The following is a 15,626-nucleotide window of genomic DNA, read 5'->3' on the forward strand; positions in this document are numbered from 1 at the left end:
GATGGAGCATCAATCCATCACCCCCACCATCAATATTTGATGGATCAGCTGATGTCATTGATTAGTGGGCTCCACAACTACTTTTCTATTTTCCTTCTTTTTTACTTGCTTTGTACATAGCTCTCTGGTGTTCTAACGGCTATACAACGGTTATAAATTTCCAACAGCTCTATTTTTTCATTTAACGGTCATATTTTGTAGCCTATAAATTACAAAATTTTAGATTCATTTGTGACATAAATTTTTACACACTTATATTTTTTTATATATTTTCTGTTTTATATAAATACATATACATATTTAAGAAAATGGGTACTAACTGGCTCCCCTCCGAAGAATTACAATTATGTATTTCTTGGGCTCGACAATCTGTTGATCCAATTACCGGTCGATACTCAAACAAGAATAATTTATGGGGGCGAATTCATGAGGATTATGCGCAAAATTGGTGTGGCACTCCCGAAAATCCTCGTGCCGAGCCTCGTTTAAAAATTGCTCTTGACTCACACTTTGCACCATTGAAGAGATTGCTCAAAAAATGGCAATGTGCCAAGAATCAAGCTAGTAGATATAGTGCAAGCGGAACCAATTTGGTAGATGAGGTAAGATTTATATATATATATATATATATATATATATATATATATATATAGTAAAGATGTTTTACATTATTTGTGTAATAATTTAATATCTATAATTTGTTATGTTTTAGATCATTCAAGCTCAGGGATTATATTTCAAGGATACAAATAAGACATTCGACAAATGGGAATGTTATGAAGCGGTTGCTGGACATCCTCAGTTTGTAGATGTTCCCACTACTTCTCCTCCATTTCAACGAAATTTTCCAACACAAATGGATTCACCACCAATCAATTTGAATAGTGATGATTGCGTTGATGAAGAAGGTTTCACGACTCCAGAGTCTAATCGAGAAACAGAAAGTCCTTCTAGTCCAGTTAGACCGATGGGAGTAAAGGCGTCCAGACATGCAAAAAAGAAAGGAAAACAACGTATGACCGAAAAAGAAGAGATGTCTATAACTATTTTCAATAATATGCAATGTCACCAAAAACAACTAGTGGAGGCCAACATCAAAAGAGACGAGGAAACCCTTCAAATGTCGAGAGAGATGTTAGAACTTGAGAAACGAAAAGAAGCAAGGCAGGCAAGACTTGATGCACTTGAGGAACGGAAAGAAGCAAGATTGGCAAAACACGAGGCTATTGAAGAATTAAGGGAGCAAACAAAGATCATGACAATGGATACTAGCCAAATGACCCCTAATACGAAAAAATGGTTTAAAAGAAAGAAGGCTGAGATCATGGAACAAGTGAATGAGACTACTACTGGCAGTGCTTATGTTCCTCGCTTTGATGATGATTTTTATGATTAGATTTAGCTATTATGTTTTTAATTCATTTATGTTCTATGTTTTTTAATTTTAATTTTGTTTGCTACTTTTGAATTCAATAAAATAAATTTATTTAAATTATGAAGTCGTACATTTTAACAGATAATAAATTGAAAACTATTGATTAGCTTCTATTGCCCAGTTGTGCTCCACCAAGTCATTTTGAAGCATTGTATGGATATAAGCTGATTCCAAGTTCTCAATACGATCCCAAAATGCTTGTTGATTTCTTCCATTTCTTTGTACTGGTGCAAAAGGAATTCGAACTCCATTACTATCTACTGGCCCATCATAAACTTGTGATGCTAATGGATTCATTAAATCTTCTTCTACCGGCTCTACAAAATCTTCTTCCACGAATTCATCCTCGACTATCATGTTATGCAATATGATGCAAGTCATCATGATGCTTCTAAGTGTGGAACGCTTATGCATCCGAGCACCATGACGAAGAATAGCCCATCGAGATTGCAAGATACCAAAACACCTCTCCACATCTTTGCGATATGCCTCCTGTTTCTTAGCAAATAATTTTTGTGATTGAGTGGCAGGATTTGATATAGTTTTTACAAATGTTGAATACCTCGGATAAATTCCATCAGCAAGATAATACACATTGTTGTATCTTTTTCCATTGACGTGAAACACCACCGTTGGACTATTTCCTGCGATGACTTTATCAAATACATGAGACTGACCTAGAACATTAATATCATTTTGAGCTCCAGGCACACCAAAAAAAGCGTGCCAGATCCAAGTGTCATAAGAAGCGACTGCCTCTAGAATAATAGTAGGTCGTCCTTTTCGACCACTATAAGCCCCTCCCCACCCGCTTGGACAATTCTTCCACTCCCAGTGCATACAATCGATACTTCCAATCATACCTGGAAATCCTCTTTGTTCGCCCCTTGTTAGAAGCCTTCGTAAATCTGTTGGTGTCGGAGCACGAAGGTACTCTTGACCAAAGAGCCCTTCCACTTGTTGACAGAATTTTTTCATACACTCAAGTGTGGTTGATTCTCCCATTCGACATATTTCGGCACACTGATCAGCTGCTGCACCGTAAGCTAGCAGTCGTAGTGCAGCAGTCATTTTTTGTTGTGGTAGCAACCCCAATAATCCAATTGCATCTGTTTTTTGATGCCAATAGGAATCTTGAGTGCAAAGAGCTGTCATGATACGATTAAAAACATGAGGGCGCATTCTATACCTTCGACGAAAATCATCTTCATTGAATATTGGACGATCAACGAAATAATCTTCCATGAGATTTTTTCCTCTCGATAGCCTTTCTCTGGGATGATTAGAAGATTTTTCAGGTCGTGAGCCCCGTCCTTGTTGTTCATCTGGAGTATTGATGAACTCCATCATCATCGCCGATTCAGTCACCATGGTATTCATAATTTCAGTCTCTTCTTGACTGTGTTGTTGCCTCTGACTCAATAATCTTTTTAATAAATTCATTATTGCAAAGATTTGTAGTGATTTTGAGATGACTATAATATGAAGATCATGATATTATTTATAGACAATTTTCAATCTATAAATCTAGATCAAGACACGTGTCATAATGTGATTCAACGAAAATCTTATCAAAAATTTAAATTTATCCACAATCTTATCAAAAATCTAAAATTATCCAACAATATGTTATTGGATATTATTTGTGGGACCATTAAATAATAGAGATGAAATTAAATTTATGATATATAGTATAATTATTTATTTAATGAATAGTAATTGATGAATTGATGAAGTTATGTGGGTATATAAAAATTAAGGAAAAAAGTGAATTTAGCATGAATAGTAACCAACTCCATTGATTCAATTGATGAATTGATGAATTGATGTCCCCGATGGGTGCATATGCTCTTAGTACATGGTCTGAAATATATTTTGCTACATTTATTTATGGAATCTGACAAACAATCAGACAATAAGAGTGTAATTCATACTGCTCGTAATTGTGTTTTTCATGTGCACACTGAATATCTTGATATTGATTGTCATTTCAGGGTAATATTACCTTACTTAGTTAAATATAAAGTAGATGACTAATTCTATTAGTTGTATTAGTTAAGTAACCACTTCATCTAAAATCTTAAGGTGATAGAGGAAAATCTTAAGGTGGTAGAGGAAGGTCCAAATATGATTTTATACTTTTTAATACCTGTCATCGATCGCACTATAGGTTTCACCTCGATTAACAACAACAAATATAACTATTACCAATACCAATAACAAGAACAAATATTAAATAAATGGGGTGAGAAGACTCAAACCGAGTTCCTCCCTAAACTAAGTTCTGATACCATGTAAGCGGTCGCACTAAAATCTTAAGGTGTCAGATGAATATCCGAAAATGATCTTAATTTGATCAATTTCGTTAAAGTCAAAATATAAAATTACCCAAAATTGAAAATTATAACATAGATGGTCAGAGCTAGTTTTGAGGTTCAATATGATTGCTAAACTTGCTATTTGGCTAAAAAATAATGATAAAATTTTATTTTGATTCTTTGAAATTTCAAAAATGGTATAAACAATTTGTTTTCACTTCACGATGAAATCTTAATGTTTGAAAAATCATATGTATTTGAATATATGGTCTTATACTCTTATTTATGTGCGTTAAATGTATATAGACAATTTAGTTTGGTAAAAGAGTTAATATAAGCTATTCTATTATTTACTTTCTTGAATAATAAGGTTTAAAATTAGTTCTACTCTAACAAATTTTGGGTGAACATCAATCCAATCATACAATATATTATATATCATGATGGAATAAATAAAATATTATTTAAATTTTAATATAATTGCTACCACGATTGATATAAATAAATTATTATATGGAATACAATATTAGTAAAGGGAGGAAGAAATAAAAGAATGATAGAGATAATAAAAAAAATAGAGAGAATTGCAGAATGCACTTCTTACCTTTGACCAAAATTCAAAATTTTATACCTGTTTTGAACATTTGCAGATTACATCCCATTACTTTCAAACCCGTTTCACGTTGCACCTCTTTTGTAATTTTCCGTCAAATATGACCGTTAACGTTAAGTATTTGAATGGTAAAATTGGTATATTAGTATTTGAACAGTAATTGCAGTTTGCAACCCCTAACTTTCAGTTTGTATGCAAAATGCACCCCTTTGACAGTTACAACTAAAATAATGAGGGTAAAATAAGAATTTTAATATAAAATTTAAATAAATTTAGTAGTTATAATTCGAAAAAAGCTAAAAAAAATTATAATAATGAATTATTCCCCTTCACTAAAAAAAATAATAACATCACATTATTTAAAAAAATTGATGCAACTTATTAAATATTAAAATTTAATATATACGTAATTTGAATTAATTTTAGTGGATTATAAATTTTTGAAATTAACACCATGTAATAAAAGCTAAATTTGAAAATATGACTCAATAACTGAAAAATATAAAATATATGTAAAATTCAATTTTTAATACAATTTAGAACAAATAAATATTTGTTAATTAATTTTTCAAGCTGAAATTTCTATTTTGCCCCTGCCCAATAAAGGAAATTAGGTAAAAGGGGTGTTTTTTGTACCGAGTTTCAAAAAAAAAGGATGCAAACTGCAATTTCTGAAAATAGGTGTATGATATTGATTTTGGACCAAAAGTAAGAGATGTAAAATGCAATTTTTTCAAAGATATAATTATGTTTCAGTTATAAAAGTACTAAATTAACCCCGTTGACTAATGTTAACGGTCATATTTGACGAAAAATTACAAAAGTGGTGCAACATGAAACGAGTTTTAAAATAATGACAGGCAATCTGCAATTGTTTAAAACAGATATTGAACTTTGAATTTTGACCAAAGTCCAGGGTGCAACGTGCAATTCTCTCGTAAAATTAAGTAAAAAAGAGTAAAGAATTGTCGAACGAGAAAAGCTGGTTCTAAAACCCAGAAAAACCCTAGGATGTGATGGTTAGTTATAATAAGGGCGTCGAGATTCAAGCAACGGGACGAATTAAAGAAATTGCGAGCTTTATAACTACAACAACAGGCAGTACTCAAATTTCACGTTGTATTTGATTACTTTAATTTAATGGGGGTTTAATCTGAATCAATCTGATTTATGCAGGCATAATTACATGGAACAAGGAGGAAAGATGATTACATTGGTGGGTAGAAAAGCTTGCTTTGGCCTTCCTACTGCCTGCCCTTCTTCTTTGCCTGTTTACGTTTTTCTTAAACTTACTGGCCTCCCCTTCTCTTTCACCTATAATCTTACCTATCCTGACTCAGGTACCTCTCCCCCCCTCTCTCTCCCCCCCCTCTCTCTCAATGGTCTCTCTCTCTCTCTCTCCCTCCATCCCTCTCTCTCGAGATCTCTCTCTCTCCCCCTCGCTCTCTCTCTCTCTCTATCTCTCTCTCTCCCTCTCTCCCCCCAATTCATATCTCTACTAGTAGTCTAGACCGTTAAGTTTATATGTTTTTTAATTTTGTCAGACCAAATTCCTTATGTGGAGACTGATGAATGCTATGTTGCGTTTGATAATGAGAATGGCGGCGTGATTGAGACTCTAAAAACAGATGGTATTGTTGATTTGGATACCGGACTGGATGCCGTTCCTGAATGGACTTCCATTAAGGCTATGATTACTTCCTGGCTTGCTGATGCTGTTTTGTATGAACTTTGGGTGGGTTCTGATGGAACTACTGCACACAAGATTTACTATTCAGATCTCCCCTGGCCGATATCCAAGTATTTGTATTATAAGCAAGTAACTCTTGCAAAGCAACTACTTGGCATTACAAAAGAAAATGCGGCTCGAAGAGAGAAAGAGGTATTCTCCCACCATCTATACTTTGTAACACCTCATTTAATGAGTATTACTATGCTTGCTATTTTTTACTTGGATATTAAAGTATTTTTATGCGGAGTAAACTTGATTTCCTCTTTAAAGGGCATGAGAGTGGATGATTACATCCTCGTCTGATTTTTTTCTCCCTTCCAAACCCCTTGTTCCCCAGATGCACACATATTTCAATAACCTTTAAATAGTTCACTATTTCATTGTGGACAGATTTACAGGAAAGCAACCAAGGCTTATGAGGCTTTGTCTACGAGGCTAGGTGAAGAATTGTATTTATTTGAAAGCAGGTAATAACTGAATACACTTCTGTAGCTATAATTTCAGGTTACATATCATCTACCTCTTATATGCATCAAGTCCGGTTCATGAAAAAGTGAGTAAATTGTCATCTCAATATTGCCCTCTGTTTTTATCTAAAACAGGCCTACGAGTTTGGATGCTTTACTTCTTGGACATGTACTCTTCACGCTCCATGCTTTGCCTGTGAGTTATGTTTGGATCATATTCTTTTAATAATTGGAGAAGCTATGGGACTTCCTTGGGATGTTACTAAGCTTGTTACTACATTGCGTTTAGTAGCTAGGACAGATAAAACACTTTTGCATGATGCTGAACAATGGTTAATATTTTGAATATATGACATCGTGTTGGAAAGTGTTTTCATCCCTATTTTTTTTTGGTCAATTTTTAATTTTGTTAATATCCATAGTCCTGTGTGAAAAGAGGTTTTTCAATATGCTATACCACGGAAAGAGAAAAAAAGAAAAAGAAATAATAAAAATAAGATATCGGAACAATTGCATGATGTGACGTCAATTTCCCTGTGATAGAGTGAAGTTACTTGTTGGATAAAAATTATTCTCAATTAGTTTTGATGTATGTTCTGTATTTATTGTTAATGTTTCTTTTAGACTATTAGCTTCACTGATGTCCTGAAGCAATATAAATTTGTATATTTACACAAGGGTACTTAATTTTTCCTTCGTGCTCAATTAGGAAACCTCGGTTTTGAGGAGCAAGCTGTTGACACATACGAATCTTGTAAATTCTGCTGAAAGCTTCATGACAAATTACATTGGGACTAGTAACTCATCATCTGGTCTACAATCCGGGGATCCTTTGTCTTCTGGATCACAATCTCACCCGCATCAATCAACATCTGCATCTGGAGGAGGTTCATCAAACTGGCGTAAGTCCCAAAAATTATCAAGTACTCTAACTATTTTGTAATAATTTTGAATATGGAAAGCCTTCCTATTGCTTTCCTGGCTGGTCTAAGCCATGATTATGATACTATAGTGTGCATTAATTATCGTTTTAGGGTCTCAGTTTTTCAGAACCAGTCCATGATATCTATTGCTTAGTACTTGCACGACTGTCTAATATAGCACTAGTTTTTTAGTTTAAGTTAAATATCATGGCTTAATCCATTATGAAGGTTAGACTGTTATATTTTTCGGTAGAATGAGAAACACGTTTATTGTTGGCTCTTGTAAAAGTAGCCAATGAGGAGTCGAGGATCCAGCTGTATGTTTATAGTGCTTATCGGTGAAAGTAATAAATGTTGAGCATGCAGTGATCATATTTAAAAAGGGATTGCTTTTTTTAGCCAAGCCTCTATCATTGTACAATAATGCCGTTCTGAAATAGTGTGGAGGGGACTACTATACAAGTAATATAGAAAACGTATTAATGATTCATGCACAAAAAAGTTTGATGAGAAAAATCAAGTAACTCTGTGTATACATTGTCAATAACTATGAAATTAATGGCATGATTTTACAGGTGTTCGCTGGACAACTATTAGTTAGTACTGAGTTTAGGTTATAGAAAAATTATTATATTGGAAATGTTAACTAATCAGTAATATCATTTATAGGTTTTACAGTAATTTCAAGTCACGTCCGGAAGAATGCTTTCACAAGAGTATGGATATTATACTCAATTTGACACACCTTAAAAGCATAGTATAGTTAGCACATGAAATGACCCCTAGTTTTGCAAAAAAGGTTTGATGAGCTTTTTATCCTAAAATCAATGCTCACATTGCGAAGTTTTAATCCGGGTTTTTACATACAATGTACTCCTGTTACCCCCATTTCGTGAATTTGCAATATCTTAACAAATTATTGATTTGGGAACTCAGTTGAAACCTTGGACACATTTTCATTTCATTCCGGAGCCTTATTGCGGTAGTAGCAATCTTGATAAAAATGGCTTATCTATAGTGTGTAATACACATAACAATTTCGCTTTACAGCAGTCTACTATACACTTTCTGGATGTTGCCTTTCTTTATGCTTGGTTTACTGATTCATAAGCCCCTGTACTATTTTTCATCCAGGTTCAAATCCGAGGAGCAAGCCTAAAAGGGAAAAGACGGAGGAAGAAAAAACTTTTAGAAAAAGGGCCAAATATTTCTTGGTTACCCAGCTAGCTGCTGTTCTTATTTTTCTATCTCTTTTTGGAGGATCGGATAATGTTGATATGGAGCTTGACAATGATGATGGTTCAATCTATGGATGACTAACAAGAAATAGCTTTTTTTTTCTATGCCCAGCTACTTTCATCAATTAATGCGAATTTTTATGTACTTGATGAGTAAATCCTCAAGTTTGTTCTTTTCTTTTTGCATGGGTTCAGGATTTTCGGAGAGTTTAATCCTTCTCTTGACATTTTAGATACGAAAGTGTCAAAATCATTTTGTAGTTGATACATGGCTAAGAATTATCAGTTTTGTTTTGGTTGATTAATAAAATTGAATGCAAGTATATACCATGTAGTACGTACACACAAACCTTAAAAAAAAGTCATACATATTAACCCATAATATATCAAATATATATATCGGGGTTTTAATCATGAAATGCCACACTTTTTGGTAGGATATTGTGGGCATAAAATTATTTTTCCCTCTACATTTTAGAGTCAATTTTTCACCAGCATTAACCTCTATACTATATTACATAGTAATATATATTACATAGTAATATGTACTCATCTAATTTATTTTTCACAATTATCTTAATTCAATCCCTAATATTTAATAATTCAAAAATGTTTATTGGAGTAATGATCAAATATACATATTCGATATATAAGAGGTTCGATATATAAGAGGTCGATGTGTGACTTTTTAATTTTGAGTATTTATGTGTAAAAAACATAATACTTCAAGGTTGTTCAATTGAACTTTGAAAGTGAATATTATTCTGAAGTTCGACTTAAAATGATAGGTTTTCATATTTGCATCAAATAGAGATATTTTTGAAAGTAAACAAGCAGGATCTGTTTTGGTAACATTTTATGAATATAAAACCTTGTTTGTCCACAAAACTACTACATCTAGTATCTCAGTCCCAATCACTTCCTAATCTAATTTTTTCTGCCTTCTCAAAACGAGCCAAAAAGTTAGACCATACTTTCCATATTTGATATAACATAAGCTCAGACATACATAATTTACATTAATTTCCTTACTAATCCTAGCTACCAAGTGTCAAATACTCTATTTTCGAGTCCCTCCCAAACTTCGTGTCCGCTGGGCACTTTCCCATTGCTTCACTACATCAGCATATCCTTCAGCTGAACTTATAGCGAATTCTGTCAAAGAACTTACAACAACAGACATTCCTGCACAGAGTACCCTAATGGCAACTTCAACCATTTTTTCTGCGCTAAATACATCTTCTTCCAAATGCCCAACCTCCACCATCTCCTTCCCACATGATTCTGCTGAAAACCCGCCTCCGTACCTCTTTGATCCAGTTGGAGTCCGGTGACGAAAATCTTCCTTCAGCTGCTGTGTAAATAGGGAACCGATACCCGCCACACAAAAATCCAGTCCATCGAGAACTGGAACTTCTCTAACCGCATCAACAAATCTAGACCATTGTATGCAAATACCGTATATTGGCAGGGACGTTACCATGGACCGACGAGGAGAGAAAGGTAAATTTGAAGCATCTGCGTCTGATCTGACACAGCGTAGGAGCCATCCTGTTAATGCATGTATGTAGGATCGTTGAGAAGTGATCCATGATTCAAAACAGGCTCTCCAATTTCTAAGTTCATTTTCAAGGTTGGCAGCTGCACAGGCTAGCCGATGTGGCTCAGTAGGTGACATTAGAGTATATTTCTTTGTTCCAGACAACTTTGACGGGGTTCCAGCTAACAAAAGCTTGGCATCATCCAATATGCGTTTTTGAGATAGATGGCAGTCGGCCATTACCTTCCACATTCTTGTTAGCCTGTGTATCACCATAAAGAGGTTGCTTCATTAGACTGTGCATAAGCACTTAACGTGTAAGTGCATATATATTTGCGCTATTCAACAACATTTATAGTTGGAATACAACCTTGGTAGAACAACTAATAATGTATTCAAAGGGAAAGTTTATACATGACTAAAAGAAATCACAGCCTTGGAAAAGCAACTAATAGATTCATCAAGTGATAGTTTTATGTATGACTAATAGTTTACACATTAGCTATGTTTACAATATTGTGATAATAACCAATAACATATTTTATTAAATGTTGACAAACACCGATTTGAGATGGTCTGTTGTCTGCCACATGTAAAAAAAACATAAGGGGGAAAAGAGCGAAAATTTTATTCTGGTAGACCGATATTAAAGCAAGATAAGACGTGCCAGAAAGGCGCTTTAAAATTATACATAATTTTGAGTGCATTTAGACAACACTTGTGTGGAAAATAGCAAAAGGAGGTGAGATACTGAGATGATGGCATCATTTAATTTAAATTGGAATATTCAAATAATTATGTTAAATATAAGAACCGAAGGCTGGTCAGTGGTCATAACTCATACCCTTGTATCATATCTAACAGCTGTGGTTGCAGCTCTTCATCTCTTAATGTTTCGATCCTCTTTGAGACAGCTTCAACTGAGTGTATTGAAACTTTTATCTGGGTATGCAGATCTCGTATAGCAGCTCTGGTCTTATCTACTGAAGAAGGATCATCTCCTTTTACGTCTTTATTCCGTAGTTGAGAACATTTCTTCTCATATGCTATGCGGACCCGTTCACCGGCCTGTCAAGGAAAATAACACCAAAAGCAATTTTATTTATATATATATATATATATATCTACACCCTTTTACTCGAAGATAGATGGCTAAGCAGGGCCTAGGCCAATAGGTTGACTCACACAAATATTAAGTGCTTAAAACAAGTTTCTTGAGAAAAGGGACGACTGAAAGTTGAAAGACTGTTTGATTACTAATGTTTTGGAATTGTATTAACGACAATATGATAATCACTAATCACACATCAGGAAAGATTAGTAAACCCAAAAACTGAAATGGACTTCTGACATCCAGCCAGCTGAGATAGACTATTAAGCTCTGCAGCCTCTGCTACTTGTATACAGACCTTAACCTACCAATGCGTAACTGGATAAATGCATATATGCAAGCCATCTGGTGTGAAATATTAAATCGAGCTAAATTGGTTTAAGTGACGTACCCTAACTTCCTGGTAAAGTTTTTTCTCCCAGGCATATAGTTTATCTAGAGTTGACTGGTGACTACCAGAGAACGTACAAGACTCCTCAGAGAAGTCGCTACTGCTTTCATAAGCCTCGTCTTTTGAGCTTGAGGAATTGATTGCAAATCTTGATGAAGATGAGCGTGAAGAAGCTGAACGCAACAAAGCTACAGGATTTAACATTTTCATGGCTGCAAAAATAGAAACATGGTAACTGGTATCAGAAGCATCTGTAAAATAGATATATACATTAGACGATGCTAGCAGGAACAATCATTATATCGAAGAAGACAGCAGCACTTATGTTCATTTGATTAATTGACTCATAAACTTTAAAATGATCAGTTGTGCTCGTTTGTGGAGCTAGCATAATTCAAGTGAACCAGTGACGACGATGTAATTGACTTGTGTGCTCAAAGTACATAGTACTATCTCAAAGAAAAACTGGAATCATTGACTGTAAGATGGGTTTATCAGGTTAACAGATATATTTTACAAAAACTATAAGAAAGTTCTCTGACCTGTGAGTTCATTTGATGTTGATGTATACTGAGCTTTGCCGGCTTCTAACATAGCTGACACCTCGATAGCAGAATTGCAAATGATCTTGAACTGAGCTTCAAGATCTTTAACAACTTCAGTCATGCTAGTTGGCCTTCGGTTCACGTAAACAGTAAAGCCCGGGGTTTTCTCATTCGCATCCCTATTATCACCAACTGCTGTTTCTTGGTTGCTAACTTGCCCAGCATTCTGTGACTTTGATACTTCTAGCTTTTGACTTCCTTGAGACTTTTTCACTTCAAGCCTGGCCTCAACAGGTCCTGTTACTTCATGTTCAGACTCAGTTCCACTGTCTGTTACATAATCATCATCGTCGTCGTCGTCATCGCTGTCATCATCTTCCACAAGAACTTCTTCTCTGGCACTGTTAACCACAACTTTAGCTTGCTCATTCTTCACATTAATCGTAGGTTCAAGGTCTTCTTGTTCGGTCTCCTCCTCCAACTCAGGAATCCCTTCTTCTTCTCGAACTTGTCTTAGCCCAGATATGTCATCATCCAAAACAGTATGATCAAGACTGGTTCTTGTAGGATACCCATAATTATCTAATGATGAAAATGGGTTCCAAAAGAAGTCCCACTGGGAAGTACGTGGTGAAGGGGGGGGAAAGCTAGGTCTATGGATGGGGGAGTAATTGAAAAATGAATTGTTCATTGGTGGGGACTGCATTGCAAAAAACCCATCCATCTCGTACTGGTGAATGGGTGAATAAGCTTCAACCCTAACAGTTTCCGGGGAATGTGGTCTCTCCTCAACAGAAACTGAAGGATTTCCGCCTGATCTTAAATAACTTACTTTGATGGTTGAATTAGGTGTGGTTTGAATTGGTGATACAGTAAAAGATTTTGGTGATATAGAGATGAATCCAGTGCTCGATTTCTTTATTGGCGTGAAGGATGGAGTTGTAAATGCATCTAACATAAGATCGTGTTGCTCATCTCCTTCAATATAATCATGGAGAGCAGCAGAAACTCTTTTCAAGGACTGTATATAAGCAGCATGCCCGGAGGCAAATCGAATTCTCTGCTCGACGGCTTCTTTAATGAAGTTCTTCCTATCTTTACAAAGCTGAACTGCCTCCTCATCGTCCAACTTAGATGTAGAACATCCCATCCCCCCACTTGTCTGTAACTCTTAATATCCAGTCCCTGTGAGTTTTCCGTCCGTGAACCAAAATGCAAATCAACAGGGGAGTCCTTATACAGCCTTCACCAAATTCACGAGAAATTCTTCAAGCTATTCATAAGAAGCAAAGTGGTTCAACAAGAAGAATTTTGAACATGTAGAAGTGCAAACAAAGAAAGAGATCACGAAACAAAATTTTTAAAAGTTTCAAATCAGACAGATAATTCACTTGGAACTGTGATATGGCTTATAAACCATGGTTTGCAAGTCATCAGATGATTATCTAATGTCTATGGCTTATTCTTCTTATATTTCAAACACCAACCAAGATTATTAAACAAAGATTTTATATAGCATAACAAATGAAAAACCAACTAGCAAGGTATTGATCACACACAACTACTAAAAGAAAGCTGGAAAACAATAAGCAAAGAAAAATAACAGAGAAATGATCCACTTAGTGAAACTGCATTAAAAAACAGGAAAAAGAAAAAGAGCATTTGAAGTTTGAATAAGAGCAAGGAAATAAACAAATGAGGGGTAATGATTAAAATTTTAAAAAAAAGGTAAAAGGAGAAAGCTAAAATAGGTATAAATTGGGATTAAATAATTAAAATTGGGGAAGAATTCTGTAAAAGTGGTAATAGAAGATGGGGCTACAAGCCACATAAAAGAAGATAAAGGTATGTAAAGCATATCCATTTCACATGATGAATGAACTCTGCATACATAATAACTGGTCAAAAAGATAGGTTATATAGTGCGCCTGAGAAACAATGCTCATAAATGGACACAACTGGGAACAGTAAATGTACAAAATTGCAGAAAATTCAATTAGAAAGCAAAGCACTAATTTCAATTAGAGGAGGAAGAAGAAAGCCAAAGCCCAGCTGTAAAAATCAAAACTTGAAAACAAAGAATGCATATACAAGGGTCAAGATTGCATGCAAACAAAAACCATCAAGAAATTATATTACATGGATGACAATTCACAGGCTTAATGGAAAGCATACTACCTAAAATAGGTATAACGAAAGAGTTTAAGGAACAAAATGGTACCTGAAAAGGAACAAGGGGAAATAACATAACATAACCGATGATGATAAGAAAGAAGAGGAGAGTACCCACTGGCCACTACAGAGAAGAGCCTTCTTCAGAGAGAGAGAGAGAGAGATGGGAGAGAGAAGAGGAGAGTACACACCACAGAGAAGAGCCTTCTTGAGAGAGAGAGAAAGAGAGAGAGAGCAAAGAGAAAAAGCAACGGTCAAAAACTATGCTTCCTTTTCTTTTTCAAAGGAGTGTGAACCTAACTAAAGCCCAAACACTACCCCAAGTACCCAACACACACAAATGAAAACTAAAGGAGCAAAGAATATTATTATTTTTATATTGTTTTTTATATTTTGTACAATACTGATGTTATAATTTCTATAAAATGTTTTATTGAATAAATAAATTGTAAAATAAATAATGACACATTTTTTTTAAACTAATCTTTTTCGGTTAAAGTAAAATATAAATGATAAATAATGTAAGTCATGTGTGCAGTATGTACCTGCGCATCACAAATCACAAACAATAAAAGAAAGAACAAACATAAACTTTGCTACTCGAATATATTGATTCGGCTATCTCTTATGTTTTCTTTAAAAAAAAGCAAGCCATCTCCTCGTATTTCTCTACACCGCCATGTATTGATCATGAAATATAATATGATTTTAGGAAGATAATAAATCAGTTAACTAAATGGTATATAAATATTTAATTTTCCAACAAAAATATATTTATTTTCTTTCTTTTAGCAATACATTTAATTGGAAACATCTAGTGTATAAATATTAAAACATATTAAAACATATTAAAACCATGTAAGGTATTTTGGAATTCTTAAAGAGATACTCAAAATATTTTATGGCCGAATTTGTGCAGAATTTTTTAATTTTCTGTATTAACATTTTTAAATTCTTCTAATATTAATGTCATTTTTCTGAATCTTTCCGGAAGGTTCAGGTTTTTTTTCAAAATTTTATTTTTCATATGAAAAAATTATTCAATTTTATAAAATACAGATACAATTTGAAAATTTTAAAATACTTTATTCATAATTTTAGGAGAAATCATAAAATCTAAATCACTAGTCTTTTCTTATAT

The 15,626-nt window shown here is 34.3% G+C and overlaps 2 protein-coding genes across 2 annotated transcripts; one reads left to right on the forward strand and one right to left on the reverse strand.

The window, feature by feature from the left end:
• The first annotated feature begins 5,293 nt into the window (after window positions 1–5,293).
• On the forward strand, window positions 5,294–8,995 carry LOC141693925 (mitochondrial outer membrane import complex protein METAXIN). The gene is made up of 7 exons (XM_074499117.1): window positions 5,294–5,464; window positions 5,543–5,706; window positions 5,911–6,248; window positions 6,489–6,565; window positions 6,701–6,761; window positions 7,275–7,467; window positions 8,623–8,995. The coding sequence occupies exons 2-7, from the start codon at window positions 5,553–5,555 to the stop codon at window positions 8,802–8,804; spliced, it is 1,005 nt and encodes a 334-aa protein (XP_074355218.1). The 5' UTR covers window positions 5,294–5,464; window positions 5,543–5,552; the 3' UTR covers window positions 8,805–8,995.
• Window positions 8,996–9,569: 574 nt separating this feature from the next.
• Window positions 9,570–14,780, reverse strand: LOC141692571 (nitrate regulatory gene2 protein). The gene is made up of 5 exons (XM_074497452.1): window positions 14,535–14,780; window positions 12,311–13,586; window positions 11,769–11,980; window positions 11,111–11,334; window positions 9,570–10,528 (listed from the first exon to the last, which is right to left on the reverse strand). Exons 2-5 carry the CDS (start codon window positions 13,461–13,463, stop codon window positions 9,787–9,789), a joined length of 2,331 nt encoding a protein of 776 aa, XP_074353553.1. The 5' UTR covers window positions 13,464–13,586; window positions 14,535–14,780; the 3' UTR covers window positions 9,570–9,786.
• Between the last annotated feature and the right edge of the window lie 846 nt (window positions 14,781–15,626).

This window comes from Apium graveolens, chromosome 10 (assembly GCF_009905375.1).
Source record: "Apium graveolens cultivar Ventura chromosome 10, ASM990537v1, whole genome shotgun sequence".
Lineage (NCBI taxonomy): Eukaryota > Viridiplantae > Streptophyta > Magnoliopsida > Apiales > Apiaceae > Apium > Apium graveolens.

What these genes read in the sequence shown, in the direction of transcription:
- LOC141692571 (XM_074497452.1), bottom strand. Translation starts at nt 13,463, where the DNA reads ATGGGATGTTCTACATCTAAGTTGGACGATGAGGAGGCAGTTCAGCTT. An exon ending in AACATCAAATGAACTCACAG is followed by an intron (nt 11,981 to 12,310) that starts GTCAGAGAACTT and finishes CTATTTTTGCAG; the next exon opens with CCATGAAAATGTTAAATCCT. An exon ending in CTGTTAGATATGATACAAGG is followed by an intron (nt 10,529 to 11,110) that starts GTATGAGTTATG and finishes GGTGATACACAG; the next exon opens with GCTAACAAGAATGTGGAAGG.
- LOC141693925 (XM_074499117.1), top strand. Translation starts at nt 5,553, where the DNA reads ATGGAACAAGGAGGAAAGATGATTACATTGGTGGGTAGAAAAGCTTGC. An exon ending in CGGCTCGAAGAGAGAAAGAG is followed by an intron (nt 6,249 to 6,488) that starts GTATTCTCCCAC and finishes CATTGTGGACAG; the next exon opens with ATTTACAGGAAAGCAACCAA. An exon ending in AGGAGGTTCATCAAACTGGC is followed by an intron (nt 7,468 to 8,622) that starts GTAAGTCCCAAA and finishes TTTTTCATCCAG; the next exon opens with GTTCAAATCCGAGGAGCAAG.